The 24,288-nt window shown below is 34.7% G+C and overlaps 1 protein-coding gene and 1 pseudogene across 1 annotated transcript; both read left to right on the top strand.

Moving 5' to 3' along the window:
- Positions 1-289: 289 nt before the first annotated feature.
- On the top strand, positions 290-10,363 carry LOC115228600 (annotated as a pseudogene).
- Positions 10,364-17,553: 7,190 nt separating this feature from the next.
- Positions 17,554-18,544, top strand: LOC115228599. Its single transcript, XM_029799156.2, has 5 exons — positions 17,554-17,567; positions 17,637-17,757; positions 17,790-17,838; positions 17,873-17,937; positions 17,969-18,544. Exons 1-5 carry the CDS (start codon positions 17,563-17,565, stop codon positions 18,542-18,544), a joined length of 816 nt encoding a protein of 271 aa, XP_029655016.2. The 5' UTR covers positions 17,554-17,562.
- The last annotated feature ends 5,744 nt before the right edge of the window (positions 18,545-24,288 follow it).

Raw genomic sequence — 24,288 nt, 5'->3', positions numbered from 1 at the left:
AACTAACTGCAATCAATTTTATTTTAAACATCTTACATTTCCAGAATAATTCGGTAGATTTTGAGTCTTTAAGAAATTAAAAGGGGGCTTGAAAAACAAGAGTTTTTAAATTTATGTTAGTTATTTTGAAATGTTAAAATATGTGTTATTAGAATATTAAATTTTAAAATTTAGGACAAAATTTGAGAAGTTCAGCAACGGAAGAATCGTTTTTAGCATTTTCAACAAATTCGTCTACTGATATAACACCGTTTTTATCCAAATCGCATTTAACAAAAAGATTATTAGCATGGTTATTTGGTTTATTTTCACAATTATTGCCAATCATTTCGTCAATAGCCTTGAAAAAAGTCAGTATAAGTTACTACCTGAAAAATATTTATTAATTCATTTTTTGAAACATTACCATCACAATCGATGTCACAGAGTACATAAATCCATTTTAATTTCATTTCATTATCTGCAGATTTTAAAATATGTACTGCTATAATAAATTCAGAAAAGTCGATTTTTCCATCTTTGTTTTTGTCAATAGCATTGAAGACATAATTTGCGAACTTTGTCGGATTCCCCGCTGGAAAAATATTTTTGTACATGGTAGTAAATAATTCAAGAGTTATTTTTCTATCTGGGTTTTTAGATACAAGGATTTCGCGAAGATCTTCGAATTCCTTTTTTGAGATAGAATTTCCAAAAGCTCTTAATTTGTTATTTTTCTGATATTAACTTAGAATGTTTATTTCCCATTATTAATATAGACAAACGCACGAATGATTTATATCAAATGAAATTACACTCAATTCATGTATTTGTAATTAGTTATTACAATCTATTTGTATTCATCATTTAAAACAATTCAATGAATCGATTGATTACTTTTCTTGTTACTAAATTTTTTGTATGACTAATTATGTTGGTGAAAGTTATTGGAAAAGAAAAAAGGAATTAAGGGCCTTTAAAAGCAGTGAATTGTCAAACAATTTCCTCGAAAAATAGGTACGAAGACACACTGCAACAATCAGATAGTCTCTTATTTAATTAAAAAACTATCAAAAACGTCAATATAGTCAATTCTGTAACTAAAAAATTAATTCTTAATGGTGGGGTTCTGAAAGAAAAGTATACAAACAACAACGAAACCTTTCCTCAGTGAATTCAAATTATTTTTCCACTTAGATAATACTTGGTGTCATAAGGCCAATTTACACGATATGAACAACATTTCTTTGGCACTTTGTTGGTCATCGATCCTGTAGAGCATTTGTTACATTGCGTTAATCTTAACGTGCATAGCCTATCTCAAAAATAAGATGGTCTTTCATACTCTACACTTATAAATAATATATCCTCTTGGAACCAAGACACTTATGTATTACCAAAACTCCAAGGACGAAAAACTCCACGGGAAACAGATCGTCGTCTTCAACTCAATTCACACAACGCATTTTTGCTGAAGAGTAGCCTACACGTCCTTAAGTTCTTACATAAAGTTTGCGCTTGCAGTGCTACCTGTACATTAATCTTTTATCGAACCTCAATAGTTTTCTGAAATCAAACAAATCAATTATAATTGAGGGCTTTGTTGAAATTGACTGGAGGTAGGGAAAACTCCTGATGCGGGTTGGAGCTATTGAACTCCACTATCTCGATTCCACTTCTCGATTTTTTGCAGCCATTCTCTTTAATGTGCCCTCTTTCTTGCTGATAAGGGACACTAAATGATGTCGTTTCCCTCGAAGTCCCCTCAATCCTCGAACGGCCGGTTTTGACGAAAGTGATGGCGAGAGACAGAACGTGAAGACAATTTTCACATTTCGAGAAGGCCGGTCACTCGTGTGGGTTCTCGCCGTCAGACATTATCTCGTATTCTCTGGGTACGTTATATTATCTCCCTCTTTTTCCCTAAGATTTTTAATTTTTTTGACTCCTTGTTTTGGTGGCTAGATTCATCTTTTACTTTTAGATACGGAAGCAAAAGTATTTAAAAATTAATTTTTTAACAATTATTCAATTTTAAATCTCTCTAACAAACATTTAAGTTAATTTTTAATATTACTATAAAAATATATGTAATAAAATTATAATTAGATAGTATTTAAGTTCGCCGTGTTTCTGGTTTATTTGTGTTGTGTATTCACTATTTTCATATTCTTATTAATTAATGATTAATACTAACTATATTAAAGAATTAAAAAAATATTTTCTAAATTTTAGATGAACAACCCTTATGCAAGCTATGGGACAGACGATACCGCTGATTCAATTCTTAACTTTAATTTAAGCGCACAAGCCCTAGAAGAGAAAGGTAATAAAACAACCCAAAAACTCAATAGCTCGTAAATGGCAACTGATGCAATCCAAAAGATATGATGAGAGGAAAAAATTTGACAGTTCTAAAGTTCAAAAGGCGAATATGCCACCAGAACATGTCCGTAAAATAGTCCGTGATCACGGAGATATGAGTTCTAGGAAATTCCGTCATGACAAACGCGTTTATTTAGGGTATTTCTGTCTAAAACTTATGTTTCTTAGTGCTCTGAAGTACATTCCTCATGCAGTGCTCAAATTGCTCGAAAATATTCCAATGCCCTGGGAACAAATTAGGGACGTGAATGTGATTTATCACATAACTGGAGCCATAACATTTGTTAACGAGATCCCTTGGGTAATTGAGCCTCTTTACATCGCTCAATGGGGGTATGTTAGGTGTAATTATAGTCCAGAACAATGTGGATTATGATGAGAAGAGAGAAGAGGGATAGACAGCATTTTAAGAGAATGAGGCTTCCACCCTTTGATGATGAAGAGCCTCCATTGGACTACAGTGATAATATTATCGACGTTGAACCTCTTGAGGCAATTCAAATGGAATTAGATATTGAAGAGGACAAGAGAATAATCGACTGGTTTTACGACCTCAAACCGCTTTTGAAATCAAAGTAGTGACGTAAAACTGAGCCTAGGTTTATAAATGGAGCGTCCTATAGACGCTGGTCATTTCCTCTGCCTATTATTTCCAACTTGTACAGATTGGCGAATATACTTTTGTCGGATCTGTTGGATAATAATTATTTCTATTTGTTTGACCTGAAATCATTTTTCACCGCGAAGAGTCTAAACTTGGCTATTCCGGGAGGACCGAAATTCGAACCTCTGACTAAAGATAAAGAATTACAGTTTGATGTTGATATTTGCTATTTTATCAATAAATTAGAGATGAGGATTGGAATGAGTTTAATGATATAAATAAAATAATTATTCGTCAGTCTATTCGTACGGAATACAAGATCGCATTCCCTTACCTTTACAATAATGTCCCCAACCAAGTCCACGTCTCATGGTTAGTTTCCTGTAATTAATACTTTTATTAGGTACCACTATCCATATGTGCAGTTTATAAGAACAGAAGATCCAGATTTGCCAGCTTTCTACTTCGATCCACTGATAAATCCAATATCTACAAGGAATGCTCCAAAGGTGATAATTTTGGAATATATCTCGCAGTCAACTCAGAATAATATGGAAGATGACGATTTTGATGATTTTGTGCTTCCGAATTATCTAGTTCCCATCCTGGCAGATTTTCCTCTTTATACTGATAACACTGCCAATGGAATAGCCTTACTTTGGGCTCCACGTCCGTTTAATCTGCGGTCAGCGAGAACAAGGCGATCAGTAGATATTCCACTGGTTAATTCATGGTATACGCAGGATCTCTTATCATTTAAGGTATCAAGAACACGCCCCTGTTGGAATGCCAGTCAAAGTGAGAGTTTCCTATCAAAAGCTATTGAAATACTATGTTCTCAACGCATTACATCACAGACCACCAAAAGCACAGAAAAAGAGGTTTTTTGTGCTCGAATTTTTAGATATTTGTTCCGGTCTTTTAAATCTACAAAGTTCTTCCAAATGACAGAACTTGATTGGGTGGAAGTAGGACTGCAAGTTTGCCGACAAGGCTACAACATGCTCAATTTGCTTATTCATCGGAAAAATTTAAATTATTTGCATCTTGACTATAACTTCAATTTGAAGCCTGTTAAAACACTGACAACGAAGGTTCACATTAAACATTTTTTATTTTAAGGAACGAAAGAAATCTCGATTTGGAAACGCTTTTCATTTAATAAGAGAAATCCTGCGACTCACGAAATTAGTAGTGGACGTTCACGTGCAATTTAGATTGGGGAATGTTGATAGTTTTCAGGTACTAAAACTAATATATTGAATTTTATAGTTGGCGGATGGACTTCAATATATATTTTCCCACGTTGGGCAACTCACAGGAATGTATCGATACAAATACAAATTGATGAAGCAAGTAAGGATGTGTAAGGACCTAAAACATCTTATTTATTACAGATTTAATACAGTTTGATTTGTTTTTAATCGTCTTTTTAGGGCCCGGTTGGTAAAGGGCATGGATGTGGGTTTTGGGCCCCCGGATGGCGTGTATGGGTATTTTTTATGCGCGGAGTTACGCCGCTTCTTGAACGTTGGCTCTCTAATCTTCTCTCCCGACAATTCGAGGGTCGCCATTCGAAAGGAGTGGCCAAGACTGTTACCAAACAGCGTGTTGAGAGTCAGTATGATATTCAACTAAGACTTGCTGTATCGTTATATTTAACTTATTTTAAAGGTGATGCACGATATTATCGATATGATGCCTGAGGGTGTTAAACAGAGTAAAGGAAGACTTGTGTTGAATCACTTAAGCGAGGCTTGGAGATGCTGGAAAGCTAATATTCCGTGGAAAGTGGTCATACTTCCAAAGCAGATAGAAGATATGGTTCTTCGCTATGTAAAGGCCAAAGCCGACTGGTGGACAAATACAGCGCATTATAACCGCGAAAGAATACGTCGTGGCGCTACCGTTCACTTTAAATATAAAATGTTTTTTAGGTCGACAAAACAGTTTGCAAGAAAAATCTTGGTCGTCTTACAAGACTTTACTTAAAGTCTGAACAGGAACGTCAACACAATTTTTTAAAGGCAAATTAAATAACATCAAATTTCTAGGATGGTCCATATCTTTCTCCCGAAGAAGGTGTAGCTATATATACTACGACTGTCCATTGGCTCGAATCTCGTCGCTTTTCCCCTATTCAGTTTCCACCTCTGTCGTATAAACATGACACTAAACTACTTATTCTTGCCCTTGAAAGACTTAAAGAAGCCTATAGGTTTAATTAATTGGATCATTATTATAGCGTTAAGAGTCGACTGAGTTCCTCACAAAGAGAAGAACTGGGGTTGATAGAGCAAGCATATGATAACCCCCATGAGGCACTTTCTCGGATTAAACGCCACCTTTTAACTCTTAGGTCATTTAAAGAGGTTTGTTAATTAAATAAAATTACCAAATTAGGTCGGAATTCAATTTATGGACTTTTACAGTCACTTGGTCCCAGTTTACGACATTGAGCCACTCGAAAAAATCACAGATGCTTACCTCGATCAATATTTATGGTACGAAGCAGACAAAAGAAGATTGTTTCCTTCATGGGTAAAACCATCCGACAGCGAGCCTGCTCCCCTTCTTGTATATAAGTGGTGTCAGGGTTGATATTTTTTCAATGAATTTTAGGAATTAACAATCTTCAGAATATTTGGACAACTTCCGAGGGAGAGTGTCTTGTGATGCTTCAATCCGAATTTGACAGGATTTATGAAAAGATTGACCTTACGCTTTTCAATAGACTCCTCCGATTGATAGTAGATCACAACATTGCCGATTATATGACATCAAAGAACAACGTGGTTATTAACTATAAGGTTTGTTTTTAAAAATTCTACTAATCAAGGATATGAACCACGTTAATACATATGGAATTGTACGTGGCCTTCAATATACTTCATTTATGGTACAATACTATGGATTGATACTTGATTTGTTAATCCTTGGACTGCCGAGAGCGAGCGATCTTGCTGGACCACCGCAAATGAATAACGAATTTTTGCAGTTCCAAGTAAACAAAGATTCTCTAACTTTTAGGACGTTTCAACCGAAATTTCCCATCCAATCAGACTTTATTGTCGCAATATTGATAAAATATGGATACTTTTTAAGTCATAATTGGTAATGTAACGTAATTAGATTTACATCGGACGAGGCTCGTGATTTGATCCAACAGTATTTGACCAAGCATCCTGATCCCAACAACGAAAATATCGTTGGCTATAATAACAAAAAATGTTGGCCAAGAGATGCTCGGATGAGATTGATGAAGCATGATGTTAATTTGTAGACTATTAATTAATCATATCCAGAGGACGTGCTGTTTTCTGGAATATAAAGGACCGCCTTCCACGTCCAGTTACGACCATTTTGTGGGAAAAGAGCTTTGTTTCAGTCTACAGTAAAGACAATCCAAACCTTCTCTTCGATATGTGTGGATTTGAATGTCGAATACTCCCAAAATGTCGAGTAGTTCATCAAGAATTCAGTCATAGAGACGGACTATGGAATCTTCAGAATGAGGTATGCCTTTTATATATCATGGTACTTTATAGATCACTAAAGAAAGGACCGCACAGTGTTTCTTACGACTTGATAACGAATCATTGACTAAATTCAATAATCGAATTAGACAAATTTTGATGGCTTCTGGGTCAACGACGTTCACAAAAGTGGATTTTATTTAATCAATTGGACAGATTATTAATAAATGGAATACTGCTCTTATTGGAGTTATCACATATTTCCGAGAGGCTGCTGTGAGTACTCCAGAATTACTTGATTTGTTGGTCAAATGTGAGAACAAGATTCAGACAAGGGTCAAAATTGGTCTCAATTCAAAGATGCCAAGCAGATTTCCTCCAGTTGTGTTCTATACCCCAAAGGAACTTGGTTTTAATTAATATTTAATCCGAAGGTGGTCTTGGGATGTTGTCAATGGGGCATGTCCTTATTCCTCAGTCTGACCTTCGGTGGTCAAAGCAAACGGACGCAGATATTACTCACTTTCGGTCTGGGATGACTCACGACAAGGATCAACTCATTCCGAATCTCTACCGGTATTATGATTAATGTCTAATCCTTTTTTAATAGATATATTCTGCCATGGGAAAGCGAATTTATAGACTCTCATAGAGTTTGGGCTGAATATGCTTTGAAGAGACAGGAAGCAAATCAGCAAAATCGGTTGTTTATTAGAAACATAGTCTTAGACGACTTACTCTAGAAGATTTGGAGAATAGTTGGGATCGTGGGATTCCTCGTATAAATACTCTATTCCAGAAGGACAGACACACATTAGCGTATGACAAAGGATGGCGAGTGAGGACTGAATTTAAACAATATCAAGTTGAAATTAAGTAAATAAGTATCAAGGTACTAAAACAAAACCCCTTCTGGTGGACTCATCAAAGACACGATGGAAAACTATGGAACTTGAACAACTACAGAACGGATATGATTCAGTCTCTTGGTGGCGTGGAAGGAATACTCGAACATACGCTGTTTAAAGGAACATACTTTCCAACATGGGAAGGACTTTTTTGGGAGAAGGCTTCTGGTTTTGAAGAGTCGATGAAGTTTAAAAAACTGACGAATGCTCAGCGCTCTGGTCTCAATCAAATACCAAACCGGAGATTTACGCTGTGGTGGTCACCAACAATTAACCGTGCAAATGTTTTGTTTTTTGCTTATTTTTAAGGTTTATGTCGGTTTTCAAGTCCAACTTGATCTTACCGGGATTTTTATGCACGGAAAAATTCCTACTTTGAAAATTTCATTGATCCAAATCTTTAGAGCCCACTTGTGGCAGAAGATACACGAAAGCATAGTAATGGATATTTGCCAGGTAATTCATTTTGTAACAACTAATTTTTTAGGTGTTTGATCAGGAGTTGGACTCGTTGGAGATCGAGACTGTTCAAAAGGAGACAATCCACCCACGAAAATCATATAAAATGAATAGTTCGTGTGCCGATATTCTGTTATTTGCTGCCTATAAATGGAATATAGTGAAACCGTCGTTATTGGCCGATTCAAAGTAATTGTAGAACTGTTTTATTAGTCAGAGAATTGACTGATAATTCAATGACACAGAAATTTTGGGTCGACGTTCAGCTGCGTTGGGGGGACTATGACTCTCATGACATTGAAAGATATGCTAGAGCCAAGTTCTTGGACTATACTGCCGATAATATGAGTATATATCCTTCGCCTTGTGGGACTTTGGTTGCCATAGATTTGGCCTATAACCTGCACAGGTATTTGGTAATGTTGTAATGGTTTTTAGTTGTTATGGGAATTGGTTCCCCGGATGTAAGCCAATCATGCAACAAGCATTGGGGAAAATTATGAAAGCAAATCCGGCTTTGTATGTTCTGAGAGAACGTGTTCGTAAGGCACTACAGTTGTATTCCTCTGAGCCAACTGAGCCTTATTTGAACTCGCAGAACTATGGAGAGTTGTTTTCTAACCAAATTATTTGGTTTGTGGATGACACGAATGTTTACCGTGTTACTATTCATAAGGTTTAAGACGAGTGGTCTTGATTTTAGACTTTTGAGGGGAATTTGACGACTAAGCCAATCAGTGGGGCCATATTCATTATGAATCCAAGAACGGGACATTTATTCTTGAAGATAATTCATACTTCTGTCTGGGCAGGACAGAAACGACTTGGACAGGTCGTGTTGTTTTTTTTATAAGTAGCTTGCAAAATGGAAAACTGCAGAGGAAGTAGCGGCATTAATTCGTTCATTACCAGTCGAAGAACAGCCTCGACAAATAATAGTAACTCGAAAAGGAATGTTGGATCCATTGGAGGTCCACCTTCTGGATTTCCCCAACATTGTCATTAAAGGGAGTGAACTGCAGTTGCCATTTCAAGCATGTCTCAAAGTATATACTTTTGATATTTAACTTTTAGGTTGAGAAATTTGGTGATTTGATTCTAAAGGCGACTGAGCCACAAATGGTGTTGTTCAATTTGTATGATGACTGGCTCGAGTCTATATCTTCCTATACTGTGATGTGTTTATTTAATATTATCTTCTAGGCCTTTTCTCGTCTGATTTTAATATTACGTGCATTGCATGTCAATAACGACAGAACTAAAATTATATTAAAGCCTGACAAGACGATTGTGACAGAGCCACACCATGTTTGGCCCACTCTTGGTGATGAAGAGTGGATGAAGGTCGAAGTTCAGTTGAAGGATTTAATTCTGGCTGATTATGGAAAGAAAAATAAGTATAAATCACATTGATTGATTTATAGCGTGAACGTTGCATCACTTACCCAATCTGAAGTGAGAGATATAATATTGGGAATGGAAATCTCTGCCCCTTCTCAAGAAAGAGCACAAATCATTGAGATCGAGAAGCAGACGAAGGATTTGTCACAATTAGCGGCCATAACTACCAAATCATTCAACAAACATGGAGATGAGATAATCACAACAACCACGAGTGCTTATGAAACACAGACATTCGCGTCCAAGACAGAGTGGAGAACACGGGCCATTTCGGCGTCCAGTCTTTATAATCGAACTCAATACATCTATGTCTCGTCAGATGATATTAGAGAGACTGGCTATACATATATATTACCAAAGAATATACTCAAGAGATTTATTATCATTTCCGATCTGAGAATTCAAGTTTTTTATTATGTGTCATTTTTAGGTTGCTGGATTTATTTATGGAAAGAGTCCAGCAGATAATCCTCAAGTGAAGGAGATTCATTGTGTTGTGATTCCGCCACAAACTGGAACGCAGCAGGATGTCAAGTTCCCGCGTATAATACCACAACATATTCTATTGGAGGTCACGTTATCTCTATCATTTTATAGGATTTGGAACCATTGGGTTGGATTCATACACAGCCTAATGAATTGCCTCAAATGAGTCCTCAAGACATCACACTTCATTCAAGAATGATGTCTGACAATCTTCTCTGGGATTGTGAAAAAGTTATAGTTATTACCTGCAGGTATTATTAGTTTGGTTAATAAATAGTTTTACTCCTGGATCTTGTTCCTTAATGGCATATAAGTTAAATCCGAGTGGCTATGAGTGGGGAAAGCAAAATAAGGAGACTGGAGCTAATCCTAAGGGATATATGATCTCACATTATGAGAGAGTGCAAATGCTGTTGTCGGATAGATTTTTGGGGTATTTCCTGGTACCGACCCAAGGTCCGTGGAATTATCATTTTCTTGGTAATTTATAGTTATTACTATGAATAGGAGTGCGTTTTGACGATAAGGCACGTTATGAAGTAACTATAAATGATCCAAAGGAATTTTATGATGAAAGTCATCGTCCTGCACATTTCATAAATTTTGCTGCAATTGAGGATCATGAGTTGACCGCTGGTGCTGATGTCGAAAATCTATACGCCTAATTTACGGCCACTTTACTTTTTTGATTTTTCGATTATTCAGTTCTTGTTTTGTATCCTGATCTTTCATGATTCGTGGATAGTAGCGCACTAATATTTCATGGATAGCAGCTTGTTGCCCTATGGATTATAGCGAAAAGCTTTTAATTTTCCGTCGAGGTCCCAATATTTTAAATAAGTTTTCTTTAATTTGATATTTTTTATCCAATAAATTAGAGATGAGGATTGTAATAAAACAATTTTTTATATATTCGTACATAATACAAGATCGCTTTTATGTTTTTCAGGATAAGGTAGAATTTTCACCGCATTGTCACAGTAGCTTCGGATTTAGTATGAATTTGTCTCTGATATGCAGTTCCATGCCAAAAATACGCAGAGGTCGTAGGAATTATCCTTACCAAGGCATTTGATTGCATCAATAGAGAATTGGTGATGAATACACTAAAAAGGCTATTAACTTCTTTTTGATTGCTTGAAAATAAAGAAACTTCTTTCTGAAGCGAAACTAATTTGCTGATTAGCCACAAAACAGACTGAAAAGCTATTTACTAATGATAACACTCTGAAAAAGATTATTTGTCCCTTGTTGTCTACCTTTAGGTGCGTCGAGGAATTCAAGAAAGACCCTGAAACTCATCACAAAATCGTTTTAGTAAAACAGTGTTTAAGACTATTTGAAACGCTTATTTTGTCCTCCTATATAACTTGCACAATTGGTGAAAAAGCATTAAAGAAATTGAAAGACTGGACTAATTTTATAAGAAACAGCTCTGAACCATACTCAATATTCAAACAAAAAGCTGTATTTTGCACCAAACACAAAACAATAAGCATCAGCCATCTGATCACGGAACCACGCCTGTCTCTCTAGATTAGTAGTTCCCAATTTTTTTTGAGACCGCGGCACCCTAACTAAATTTTATTTGACCTACAGAACCCATATATGATTTTAACAATTATCAGTATTATATTAAGACAAAAATTAGTGAGATGGCTAAAGCTGATGTCTCTTGCATAGCTCTGCCTTATCTTTGACAAGGATAAACGCAGGTCTTGTTCTACATATAGTAAGTTTTTATGGTTTATATTTGTTAAAGCAGAAAATTCACTTTCACAGAGATTGGTCGTTGAAAATTGAACTAAACTTAAAGATTTGTTGGCTATAATAGGATATTCTTTTTTTGACAATGAATCAATATTACGCTTTAAATATTCCATTTTTAATGTTCTGCCATTTGAAATAAATAAGATTTTTATTTCTTCCTTACATGCTGCTATTGAGAACATTGAGTTGATTAAAAATATCTGCAAGGTATGCATTCTTGAAAATCAAAACTGAATGTTCTGCATTTTTACAAAGTTTCGAGAACTGTCGTAATTTCAACGGCCTAATTTTGATATGATAGATAATTTTTACGACCATGTCCAAAGAATATTTAAGTTCATGCCCATTAGCCTGTGCGACCAATGTCTCACGGTGAAGTAAACAATGCGCGTAAATTAAGTCCGGATTCTTATTTTTCGCAACAGAAACAAAGCCTTTAACATGCCCTGTCATTGTCATCATCAATGCAGTTGGGTTCTTTCTGTAATATCTGAGTTTTTATCCACTTGAAGCGCAAAAAATTCTGATTTTTTTATTCGCCGAACCAAACTGCTTTCCATATTATCAGAGACATCCTTGATCCATCTGCTCACAGAAGTATTTGAAATTTCAATCGAGCTCAGCGGCAGCGAATTTCTCCAAACATTATCTTCACTGCTTTTTTGCATGTAGGCACAAATAACAGTTTCCGCAAGAGTCTGTGATTTCATCTTTTTGGCACCGATCTCACCCATAGCATAACTAGAATGCAGTACTTTTTCGGTTATTTTAAATCTTTTAGAAAAATTAGATGCTTGAACTTTATTCTGGTCCAATTTTCTTATAAAATATTCTTTTTTGTCTTAGAAAGTTCAGAATTTATTTATTATAGGATGCTTGGAGGAGAGATGAAGTTTAAGTTTTGCTGGAGCCATTGCACTATTTGCAAGTTTTTAAAACAATTCCGTTTTATAAATAATGGAAACAGATGATGAAAAATTATTCACAATATTTTGAAGTTCACGGAACTCCAAAAATTTTGCGCGGAACCCAGATTAAAAAACACTGCTTTAGATGAAGAGAACGAATCAATGGCTTAAACTACTAAAACTTGCTTTGAGCAAATCCGTTTACGTCAGAGTTTCATTAAAAGTTACTTGTCGTCTATTACCAATGATCATTTAAGAGATTTCTAGAACTATCCGTCACTTGGACCTCACGATTAAAAAAAAACCAGGTTACTTACTCCATATCTTCCTGGAAAAGGTCATACCATCTATTTGCTTTCAAAGGAATCTTCATCTGGGCCAAAAAAAACTTCATATTTGTTTATTGCAAAGTTATCCTTTCCAGAATTCTATTTTGTCTGTATACCTGTCTGTATACAAAAAAGTAACACAACATTATCTCGAAAATAAAAAAACTCACTGAAATTAGTATTTATGGTTTGTTTAAGCAACTCTATTCGCCACTGAGCAGACTAAGTGATGCCTACCCCGGAAAAAAGACTTGGAAGTCATTTCAATCTTATCTGAAATGGCATTAAGTAAATGACTATACATACATCTTTGACACACAATTTATTCTTCTGCTATAGTTCCTGGGGTGTATCTGAATGAGCTCGGCTAGCAAGCACAGTCGTTCCTAAATTTTTTGTTCAGAATTTTTGAAAAATTGTATAAATTTCCCAATAAAACGTTCTTATTGAAATATTTAATGACTTTTGAATGTTATTTTAATTATTTTGTTTCAATTTAAAGAATATTCTAAATTGATTTAAAATTTGATAACATTTCGTTATGTTGTCCCGTTTCTCTAGAGTTCTAGTCGTCAAAAAGATTAACGATTGTGAATTAGTAAACGAATTTTGTGATATTGTATCCTGGCTCGTCAACGTAAAATACATCCTTTTCAAATATTATAGCACAAAAATGTAACTGTTTATACCGAACAAATAGCAATTAGTCAGACTGATAATTTTGCAATGAATGGAAATGTAAAGACTTTTAACAGTGGTAGTTTTAAGTCTCTTTTTATATTAGACAATATTGTTGATCTTGTTGTAACTCTTGGTGGAGATGGAACTCTAATGCACGCTTCTTCACTTTTTCCTCATTCTATGCCTTTGACAATTTCCTTCAATTTGGGGACGATGGGTTTTCTGACTCCACATTCATTTGTTGACTATAAAAATATTTTAGAAAAAGTTATTGACGGTTAAATTATTAAATTGGATGTTTAATTGTAGGTAAATATAAAATACTCAACCGTGAAAGAATTTGTTGCAAAATAATCAAGGCAGACAATTCTGAAATTAACCAGGACGGCGACAATCCTACAATTTCAACAGTTTTTTGTGGTTGACCACAAAGGCAATGAATGACATTGTGGCTATCAGAATGGCTGATAAGTTTATGAGAATTTGTCGAATTAATATTTATATTGACGACTTTCTTTTAACAACCGTCGAAGGGGATGGTTTTTATTTCTTAGTTATTCTTAGGTGTCATCATATCGACTTCCACTGGCAGTACAGCTTATGCAGCGGCTGCAGGCTCGTCTTTACTTCATCCTGAAGTGTCGGGGATGGTCATATGCCCAATTTGTTCTCATTCTCTGTCTTTTCGTCCATTAATTGTCCCTTTATACTCCAAAATTATAGTTTGTGTTTGAATTTATTGCGATAGCTTGAACCGATTGAGAATGCTCAGGTTTCTATTGATGGAGTGGCTGCTTGGGATGTCTCTCATGGTCAAAAGTAGCTTTTTATTATATTTTTTAGGATTGTTGTGTGTAAATCAAAGTATCCGATTCCATGTGTTACTTTTGATCCTGATACTGAATTCTTTGCAGGTTTAGGACAATGTCTTCATTGGAATAAACGAGGAATTCGACACTAGTTTATATTTTCACAATATATATTTGCTTTTGTTTTAATTAATCAAATTAAAAAATCGTTTTTGAATTAGTTCAATCAATTCATTTTACTGTGATAATGTAGTACATATTTATTGCAATCCTTAAAATTTACCAAATGTACTCCGGCCTGTAAAAATTTAAATTTCATTTGTGTGTTGTAAATTACATATCAAAAATAATTTCATAAAACAAAAAGAAAAACTAAATTTATTGAAATCTATTTGAAATAAAAATCAAACTAATTTCCAAAATTTCACTATTTAATCAAGGCTTTCACTCCTTATTGTTAAAAATCATTCTTTTTTTAGGGGGAGAATTTGCTGCTAGTCCCTTGTTCTCTATCTTTCTGCCGGACAAAATTGTTATATGTTCCATAGAACAAATGATTCGTAGTATAAGACAACATATTTGGGTCCTCCTGACTAATCTGGACTTTGGAAACATGAGATTAAGGATCCTCCTTAGAGGGTCCATTATCATTACAAATAGTTGCGGGGACAATGAGTTTCCTCATAGAATTTCTCGGCCCAGTTTTATAGAATTAATTCTTTTTCCATCAATATGGAGCTTTGTAACCTATTTCCATACTCTTTATTTAAGCACTGGTTAATAAAAATCTGCTCTTTAGCACCCTGATACTATTTCCTCATACCAAGTTAATTGTCGGAAATCAACCCAAATGCATCCTCGAACTCAGACAGTTTTCCATCAACATATTTGGTAACTAACTTTAAAGTGTCGGCATGCATGTTGTAGGGCATAAATCTTTTGTGGTCTCACAATCATTTTTTTAGGAATTAGGTATGTTATCCCAGTATAAAACCAGCTTTCGAGCATGTAGTCCCCATTGATTATTCTGTTAATTTCAGCAAATAGGAATCTGTGCAAAGATTCCAATCTTTTAACGAAGAAATTATATATTCCGTCGCACCCAGATGCCTTCCAATCAGGAAGATATTTAATGACTTCCATCATGTAACTATTCGTGAAATCCGGTAGCATATCTTCACTGAAGGTTGTTCTTTAATTAACAATGTTCGGTAACACGGATGTTTCGTACCTTTTGCTCCTGACTTTTTCCCAAAACGACATAGACTCCTCATCACCAAAAGCATATGACGTCTCCATTTTTCCCTGATAAATTTCTGTAAATCTTCTTCTGTTTAGTTCAAAGCAAATATTATCTTTACGGGAGTCCTTCCAAATTCATCTAAAAAATCGTCGACATTTATATCTTTGAATCCAATTGCTTTATTAATTTTTTCTGCCGATACTTCTACATTAATCCATTCAATATCATTTTTTGTATCCAAAGAAAGCATTCTCTTCCGCTATAATTTTTTTCCACAATTCCAAATACGACACACATGAGCAATAAATTTAACCTTCACTCCATCTCTGGCAAAAATATCTGACGACAATTAACATAAGTTTAACATTTTTTTATTTGACGTGCTAATTGTAATCGATACAAAACAGACCGTCATTAATTTAATTGCCAAATCTTCTTTGGCCAATGGAAAAATTGCATTACATATTACAGCTTCCGTTTTCGTTCTTACAGAACTGAACATTGGTTCGAATAAAATAGATGTTAATTTGGAAAAACAGTCGGAAACATCAAAACTAATGTCATAGAGCAGATAATTTTGGGCATTCCCCAACTATGTGATCTGTGGCTTAACTTATTTAAAGTTAAATAGTCGTACAAAATATCACAGATAACATTGATATCGTGAGGAGGGTTGTCTTTTGTGATATAATATATCTCATAATTTAATCTCGATAAAATATCGGCTTTGACATACTTCATTGGAACTTTCTGGGTAGGCTTGCGGGCCTCTCTGGAGATTGATTTAATTTCCTTAATTTGAAAATTAAGCTTTTCTAAGCACTTTCGGAAATAGGAAATTTCTACTTTCTTCCTTATGGGGCTTTGCTTCCTTTTACATCGACCACCTTCATTAATGTTTCCATCTATTGGTTAGATCATATTTTTCAGTCAACTAAGGCTCGTACTCTTCGAAAATGTTGTGTTGAACTTTAAACTAAGGATTCCACCTCGAGGTATTCTCCAAAATCTTTATTTTGGGGCATGAAAAATCTGAGACCCATTCAGTCTAGGAGACACAATTGACTTCAATAATGTCGGAGGGGAAGTAAAAGTTAGTTGGGTTAGCGACTTCGAACTGTAGGATCACTATTGATACTAGCCCTTGTGACATTATATAGCTACAGAGACAGTATTCCTGCATCCACTATACTGTTTTTATTATTTGATTATGCAAGAAGGCCCATGGGATTCAATTTCTTCTCATGCACAACACCACAGCAACTGTCACGTAAATTTATTGATAAGTTCTATAAAAGCAGACAATTCATACTATACAAAAATTTCGTAATTTTTCACATTTAAAATTTTTTTTATTGATTTTGGAGATTTTTCAGTTCACTTCATTTTTAACAACTCTATGACCACTACAACTTTACATAAAACTTTCATTATAATAAAAAATTGTCACGAACAGAACGATTTCCTTGAGTTTCTTACTGTACCCTTTATCCCCGAAAAATTTTTCTGGCGACAGAAGAATCCTTTTTCCCAGGCTTTCCCACAACATGTGCTAATAAACTTATATTTTCGCGAAACCCTGATAAAAAAACTTAAAACTTTTTTCTTTAGAAAAATTACTTCGTGTTCTCCAAAAATCTTTCTTTGCTAAAGGATTCTTGATCCTGCCGAAACTCCTTTATAGCCTATAGAAATCCCATCGATTTTTCCTATTTAAAGGACAAACTTAAGCTTTCTGGCGAATTCAAACGTACAATTTACCGATGTTGACTAATATTTTTGTAATTCCGTATATAGCAAAATGAAATAAAACTGAGGTATCCACTTGAACTAGCTTCAGTTGAGGTCGTTTGGCTTCCAAGAGTGGTTGCAACTCCCCGGCATTTATTAAATATTTCAACTTGTTTTTTCTTACCCTAAATTTAAAAATTTCCAGTAGTTACTTATGATATATCCCTATCAAAATTTTTTAATTATTGGTTTTTTAAATCTGTTGATGTATAATTTAAAAGAAAAATTATTAGTATTTTTTTATTTATTTAATATGATTTTAATTTATTATTTATTTGTTGGTAAACCCTATTTAATAACTTATTCATTATCGTGAAGTTTTGTATAATTTTGATGAGGTGGGTGGTTTGAATTTTTTACTAAAATACTAAAATCACTACTTAAATTACATAATTATAAAAATTTAGTGAATCGAGAAACTTTGGTGGTTTAAGAAACTATGACGAGGATAAATTCCGTATTGTAATATCCGAACTTCCTTCCGATACCATAGATAAGGATATTCATGACATTCTTGATGGCTGTATGGTATAATTCTGGTCCAACTAGACTATTTTTAGATAAGAAGTATAAAACTTGTAAATAACCCGGATGATGGAAGATTTACAGGTATTTTTTACTTTTTCTTAACGATTTTATCAAGGTCGAGCATTCGTAAATTTGAGCAGCGAAGAGTGTCTGAAGAAAGCTCTTGAATTCGACGGATGTGTTAGAAATTTATATTTAATGGAATTTTTAGACATTTGATGAACGCCATCTAAAAATTGAACAAAAATTCTCTCGAAACCGCGAAGAACAGCAACGACAATACGACGGCGGCCGCTATCAAAATCAGGGTTACAATCAGCCCAGAAGATCTTACAAAAACGCTTATGGGAACTATCAGGATCAGTCCAATACTAATAGAAAATATTCCAACAACAATCGTGATTTTCCACGCCAGTTTTCCAATGCAGGCTGGCGGTCTCAGAAGAATAGCTATGGAGATAATGAACAAAGAAGGAATTTTGACCGATACTCTTACGGGTATAGGAGAGATGAAGTCGACAAAGACCGGGGATACTCAAGATTCCAGAAGGGAAGAGATCAAAATTTATGTGGAAGATTTCAAAAAGGAGCAGATTTTGGTGGCAATTTCAGGCGAGGCTGTGACATTTCTGTTCTTGAAGAGAGGAAAAAGTCTTACGGTTTTGATGTTGGGTTAGTATTGTTAGAGTTGGAACTTGAAAAGGAGAGAGATCGAAAATCTGTTGATGAATTGGGCGAAAGTTTGGAACGCGTTGACCTGAAAAAGGGCGTTTCCAATGACAACTAGTGTATTTGTGTGTGTGGTTGAGATTTGGTGGTGCATCGTTATTTCTGATTAATTTGCTTGTTTTTGATTAATAACTGAATCTCAGCTTTTATTAGTTTTAATCGATTCCCTGTACATATTTTTATTGTAGTCGATCAAATTAATTTTTCGATTAAATATATTTTAAATTTTCTATTTATAATTTGCGGAAATTTATATAGTAAAGATTACTACTTTAATAATTAGACTAATCGATCATACTCAAATAATAATCCTAATTATAACAATTAATCAATTTTCTGCGGCTAAAATACTAGCTTAAAATATTAAGCAGAAAAGGATTGTCCAATTTTCCTACGGTTTGTTAACTTGTGCCTGAATGCATATAATGGTCGTTATAAAATCATTTGTTTCATCGCTTTTGTATTTAATAAATTAATTAAATGAGTCTAGGCATATGCGACCACAAATGAGCGTTTTTCAGACAATAGTACCATTGATTAACTAAAAATAATACTCCTCCAAACAAAGTCCTTGATAAAGATTTTTATTGATTTTCTAAAAAAATTAATCGGTTTTTTCAGTACATACGTAATACCTTGCTTATCGATCAATTACATGTTTAGATAACATTAAAAGTGATAATTTTTTTTCATTCTCAAAAAATATCTTTTTCACCGTCATATCTTTGCCCCGATCGCAGTGGAAACGTCGGGAGTCCTCGGTCCCAGAACTAAAAAATTCCTTATTAAACTGGGGACCTGGCAAGCAGAAGGAGAAATGATTATCGGGAACGGAGATGGCTTTTCCAACGCATATCAATAGCCATCTTGCGTGGGAATTGCCATTCCATCTTATCCTTTGCTACTAATTAAATACTTGATCAGTTATTTTTATAAAAAAAGATAATTTTAGAGAATGAAAATGATAATGTGACAGGTAAGAGGCGGAACCTGGAGGCGGAATTTTTAATAAACAATAATTTTTTGATTTAATTTTCATTGGAAAATCATTTAGGGTTAGAGTTAGGGTTACGGTTAAGGTTAGCGTTAGGGTTAGTTTTTCACTTGGGGAAAAAGTGAAATAAATTTGAGCAAAAAATGTATATTTGAGTGTTTTAATAAATATTTTAGTGTATAATTTTAATTTTAAAAACAATTTGAAAAATTCCGCCTCCAGGTTTCGCCTCCGGCGTGGTTCCGTCTCTTACCTGTGACAGATAATGTAATTTTTTAACATTTTGCAATCAGTTAAATTGCAATGTAATTCCGGAGTACAGTTGCCTAACAAACATACAGGGACAGCCAGCTGGACTCTCTAGGGTCACACACTTTTTTTGAGATGAGAGAACCCAAAAAAGAGAAGAATTTGCATACCTTCACACCGAAAACATTGCTGGTCTCTCCCGTATTATGTGTCATTCAGAAATTTTCATTAATGGAAAAAAATTGTACGATTTCCGAATTCTCGACAAACTCAGGAATGGTCCAGGGAATGCAGGAAAAGTCAACCAGATTAAGTTTTCAAAAAAATAGCACAGGTGGCATCCCAAACGAAACATTTACCCTCCCGAAAAAATCGTTATCTCTGCGATCAAGTACCACATGCTCTAGAAAAGTGGTTCTTGAACTTTTTTTCCTTGCGTACCTTTTGCCATCTAAATAATTTTTCGCGTAACCCTTATCGATTTTTAAAAAATTAAGAACAAAATTATTCAATTAATGAGATGGATGGTGGTGTTTTTCAACTACTAATCTATCGATTTCTGGATCCTTTGACGAAAGACACAACTGAATATTATCAACAACATTCAGCCTCGCATCATGAACTGATTTTAAACTAAAAAACGATGAAAATACTTGTTCGCAGAGATATGTAGCCGGAAACAGAAGCAAAAAATCGATTATATAAAATCCAATGTTGTGATATTTTGATATCATTTTACACCAAAATTTAATTAATGGTGCAGATTCAAATAAGATTTTTTACTCGTAAAAATTTATTAACTCAATAAATTCTTCTTGAATATTTGAAGGTAAATCATAAACTTTTACGGAAAAAGGATTGACAAAAAGCTCAAGATCTACTTCATAATTTCTGGTATATATTCTAGAGTCTAGAACAGTGATTCTCAAGTGCTGCCCCTGGGGCCGCATGTGGCCTCTAGGATTTAATTTGCGGCCCCTAGGATTTAATTGAGGGGCTTGTGTTTCTATAAATATTTTATTTTTGTCACGTTTTTTATTTGTTGTTGTGATGTCGAATTCTAAACGTTTTCAAAAAATTTCCAAGGAAAATAGGATTTTTAAACTCATCTGGGAAGAAAAATATTTCATTATTGAGATCAATGGAAAGGCTTTTTGCCTAATATGCAATTCTATTATTGTAACTTTAAAAATGTATACAATCGAACGGCACTATTGTTCCCACTCTATTCTTTATGACAAATTCACTGGTGTTCCTAGGACGAAAAAACTAAAACAAATGAAAGAAGATTATTTAAAGCGATCATCCACTTTCAAAAGTGGGACATATTCGTCTAATATTAACCTGGCATCATACAAAATTAGTTACCTATTGGCTAAAAATATGAAGCCTTATTCTGATGGCGAATTATATAAAACGGCAATCGAAATATTTGCATCGGAATGTTGTTCGCCCGCTGTTTTCGATATTGCACACAAGTTACCTCTAAGTAACGATACTAAAATACTAAAATTAGGAAATAATACCGCAATGAACTAACGGATATCCATCTAGATCAGATGTTGCGGATTTTAACATCTAATATCGTACCAGATTTTGAAAATATGACAAAGTAGTTTATAAATTCTTTCATTTATTGATATAACAAATGTGCGGCAATAGGACGCAACTCTAAATTGCATGTACACAGTAAAACAAAAATCATATGTATTTTCTTCAGTTCAACCTAAAATAACAAATATCTTATCTTCATTAAGTTGACAAAAAAATGTGCGCCCCCTATAAATAAAAAATTTGATTTTTGCGGCCCCTGGCTCAAAATTCTTGAGAACCACTGGTCTAGAATAACACGAGAGCCAACTGAGTTCAAAGCCCTCCAAAATGTCTTTTAAAGCGGAATGTCTAGAAAAACTAATCGCACTCAGTTTGCAAGGGAGAGAAGGAAGTCCCTTAGAGTCGACAACTTTTCCGCAACGACAGCCATGAGCCGCCCTCATTTGGACTCGAACGGAGGCAAGTCATATAATTTAAAAGTCATGGACTATGTCCTGACAAGAATAAGACTTGATCCAGGAGTTAACTAACTAGTTACACTAAAATAGTTCCTGAATGTTAATGTCTACCAGATAAATTGGAAAATTCAGGAGTTAACTAACTAGTTCCGCTAAAATAGTTCCTGAATGTAAATGTCTACCATATTAAATTGGAAAATTCAGGAGTTAACTAACTAGTTCCGCTAAAATAGTTCCTGAATGTAAATGTCTACCAGATAAATTAGAAAATCTTGTCCTTGAAAAGTGTCAGGCGACTTTCGAAGCTCTGGCCTTTGTCTCTAACCAACACCGACTCGCATGTCTACGTACAGGTCGCTGCGAAAGCAGCGGTGCTTGGTTAAAGGCTCTCCCTCTCCCTTCCATCGGGAATCTAATGGAAAACGATTGACTAATAATGGCAGTCTCCCTTCGTGTCGGACTGAAGATCTGTTATGCGCATAAATGCCGCTGTGGGGGAACTGTTGACGAGTACGGTTTGCACCCTCTCGCTTTCCGTCTGAGTGCTAGTCGTGCCCCTTGTCACAGTGAACTAACGCAATCATTCAGCGAGCCCTCGCTTCCGCGGGTGTCCCGTCAATCCTCAAGCTGGTTGGGCTGGACCGAGGAGACGGAAAACGCCCAGACGGCATGACCACCTTTCTTTAAAAGCAGGTTAAATAACTTATTTGGGACTCCACCTTCGGAAACCTCGCCCTCTCCGCTGTCAAACCTGGCTAACCGAGGATCGCAAGATTCTCAAGTACGGTCACCTCTCGAATTCTCTCCTTTTCATCCCAATCGCTTTGGAGTCTTAAGAATCTTTGGTCCCAGGACGCTCGCTTCCTTCACTCTCTCGGCCGACGGATATCTAGAGTAAGACACGATTCCAGAGAGTCATCCGTGCTCTTGAAACGTCTGTCGATCGCCGTGATTCGTGGGAATAACTTTGCTATTCGCGAGGCGGGCCGAGCGTTTCTTGAGTCTATTAGTTAAATTATTCAAATTTGACATTTTTGTTCGGAATATCATAATTTTTATTGGAAGTTCATTTGAGTTTGACCAAACATTTTTTAACAGTTTTCCCATTTAAAGAAAAATTGAAATATTATAAAACTTATTATAATTTAATTATTTTGAATATATTTTAGAAAGGCAGGCTTAAGTATGGGAAATTAATAAAAATAAATTAACATAATTTGTAATGTTCAGGTTAATTTATTGTTTTCATTTATTTAGGGCTTTCTTATGTGTTTTGTTATATTTGGTATCGGTAATCTTATTAAAAAATGATTTTCTTAAAAATGAACACACGGTACAGACATATGAAATACATTTATGTAGAGTTTGAGTCGCCCTAAATTAAAAATGGCGATATTTATTGAAGCGAACTGTCCATATTCTTCACGATTTATCATAAATCAACTTTATAAATCTTGGCCAAAAATTTCTGACAAAGTATATGCTACAATTGTACCATTTGGAATAGCTAAAGTAGTACTCATAAACAAATTTAGATATCATTTGAGAACGGGGCATACAATTTCTCATGTCAACATCGTCAAAAAGAGTGTAATCGAAATAGATTATTGGTATTTGGGTCATTTTGACTCTAAAAAGGCTTGTGGTTATAAATTACTGACTACAGTCCGACCTCTAATTGGGGCGCACCTCCAGGAGTGGGGCACCTCTTTTTTGGGGAAAACTCTGTTTTGGGGCATTATAAATTTTTTTAACCAAATTATAAAAAATCAATTAATTTTAACATCTCTATTTGGGGCATTGATTTTTTATTAAATAAAATTAATTATACCAATTTAAAAAATAAATATTTTAAGACACGTTTCATTTCAAATTTCTTGTGTAATGCCTTTGAATTATGAGACCAAGTTGAAGATTGCTGATCATCTTTTAAAGAAAGAACATTCTGAGAGGAGATTATCCATAATGTACAATACTAGCAAGGGAACTATTTTTCGTATAAAAAAAAATATTCTTCCATTTATCAAAAAGGATTTCTTTCCTCATCATTAAGTGAAAATAAAAACGGATTTGATAGAAAAGTCCTTGATATTTTTCAGCGTCTAAGGGATCAGAATGTTCCAGTTTCTGGAACTCTTTTAAAAAAATTTCCCTAACTGTTTCTTCGAGAATGGGCTTAAACAAGTTTAAAGCTTCAAATGGATGGTTAGAAAAATTCAAGCAGAGGCATGAATTAAAATTCCGAACATTGTCAGGCGAATCCGCATCTGCTGATCATGCGATAATTTTGAATTTTTTATCAGAATTAAATATCAAAGTTGAACAATATGGAAAGGAGAACATTTTTAATTGTGACGAAACTTCTTTTTTATCAAACTTACCCCACGTAAATCATTCGTGAAAACTGGTGATTCGGCACGGGGCTTTAAAAGAGTAAAGATAAAGTTACTCTTCATCTATGCTGTAGTTACACTAGAGAAAAATTTGAACCATTAATAATCGGAAAATATAGAAATCCTAGATGTTTCAAAAAATTTTCTCCCGAAA

The sequence above is a fragment of the Octopus sinensis genome, unplaced genomic scaffold, assembly GCF_006345805.1.
Source record: "Octopus sinensis unplaced genomic scaffold, ASM634580v1 Contig10832, whole genome shotgun sequence".
NCBI classification, from domain to species: domain Eukaryota; kingdom Metazoa; phylum Mollusca; class Cephalopoda; order Octopoda; family Octopodidae; genus Octopus; species Octopus sinensis.
This window is presented reverse-complemented; position numbering and strand designations above follow the sequence as displayed.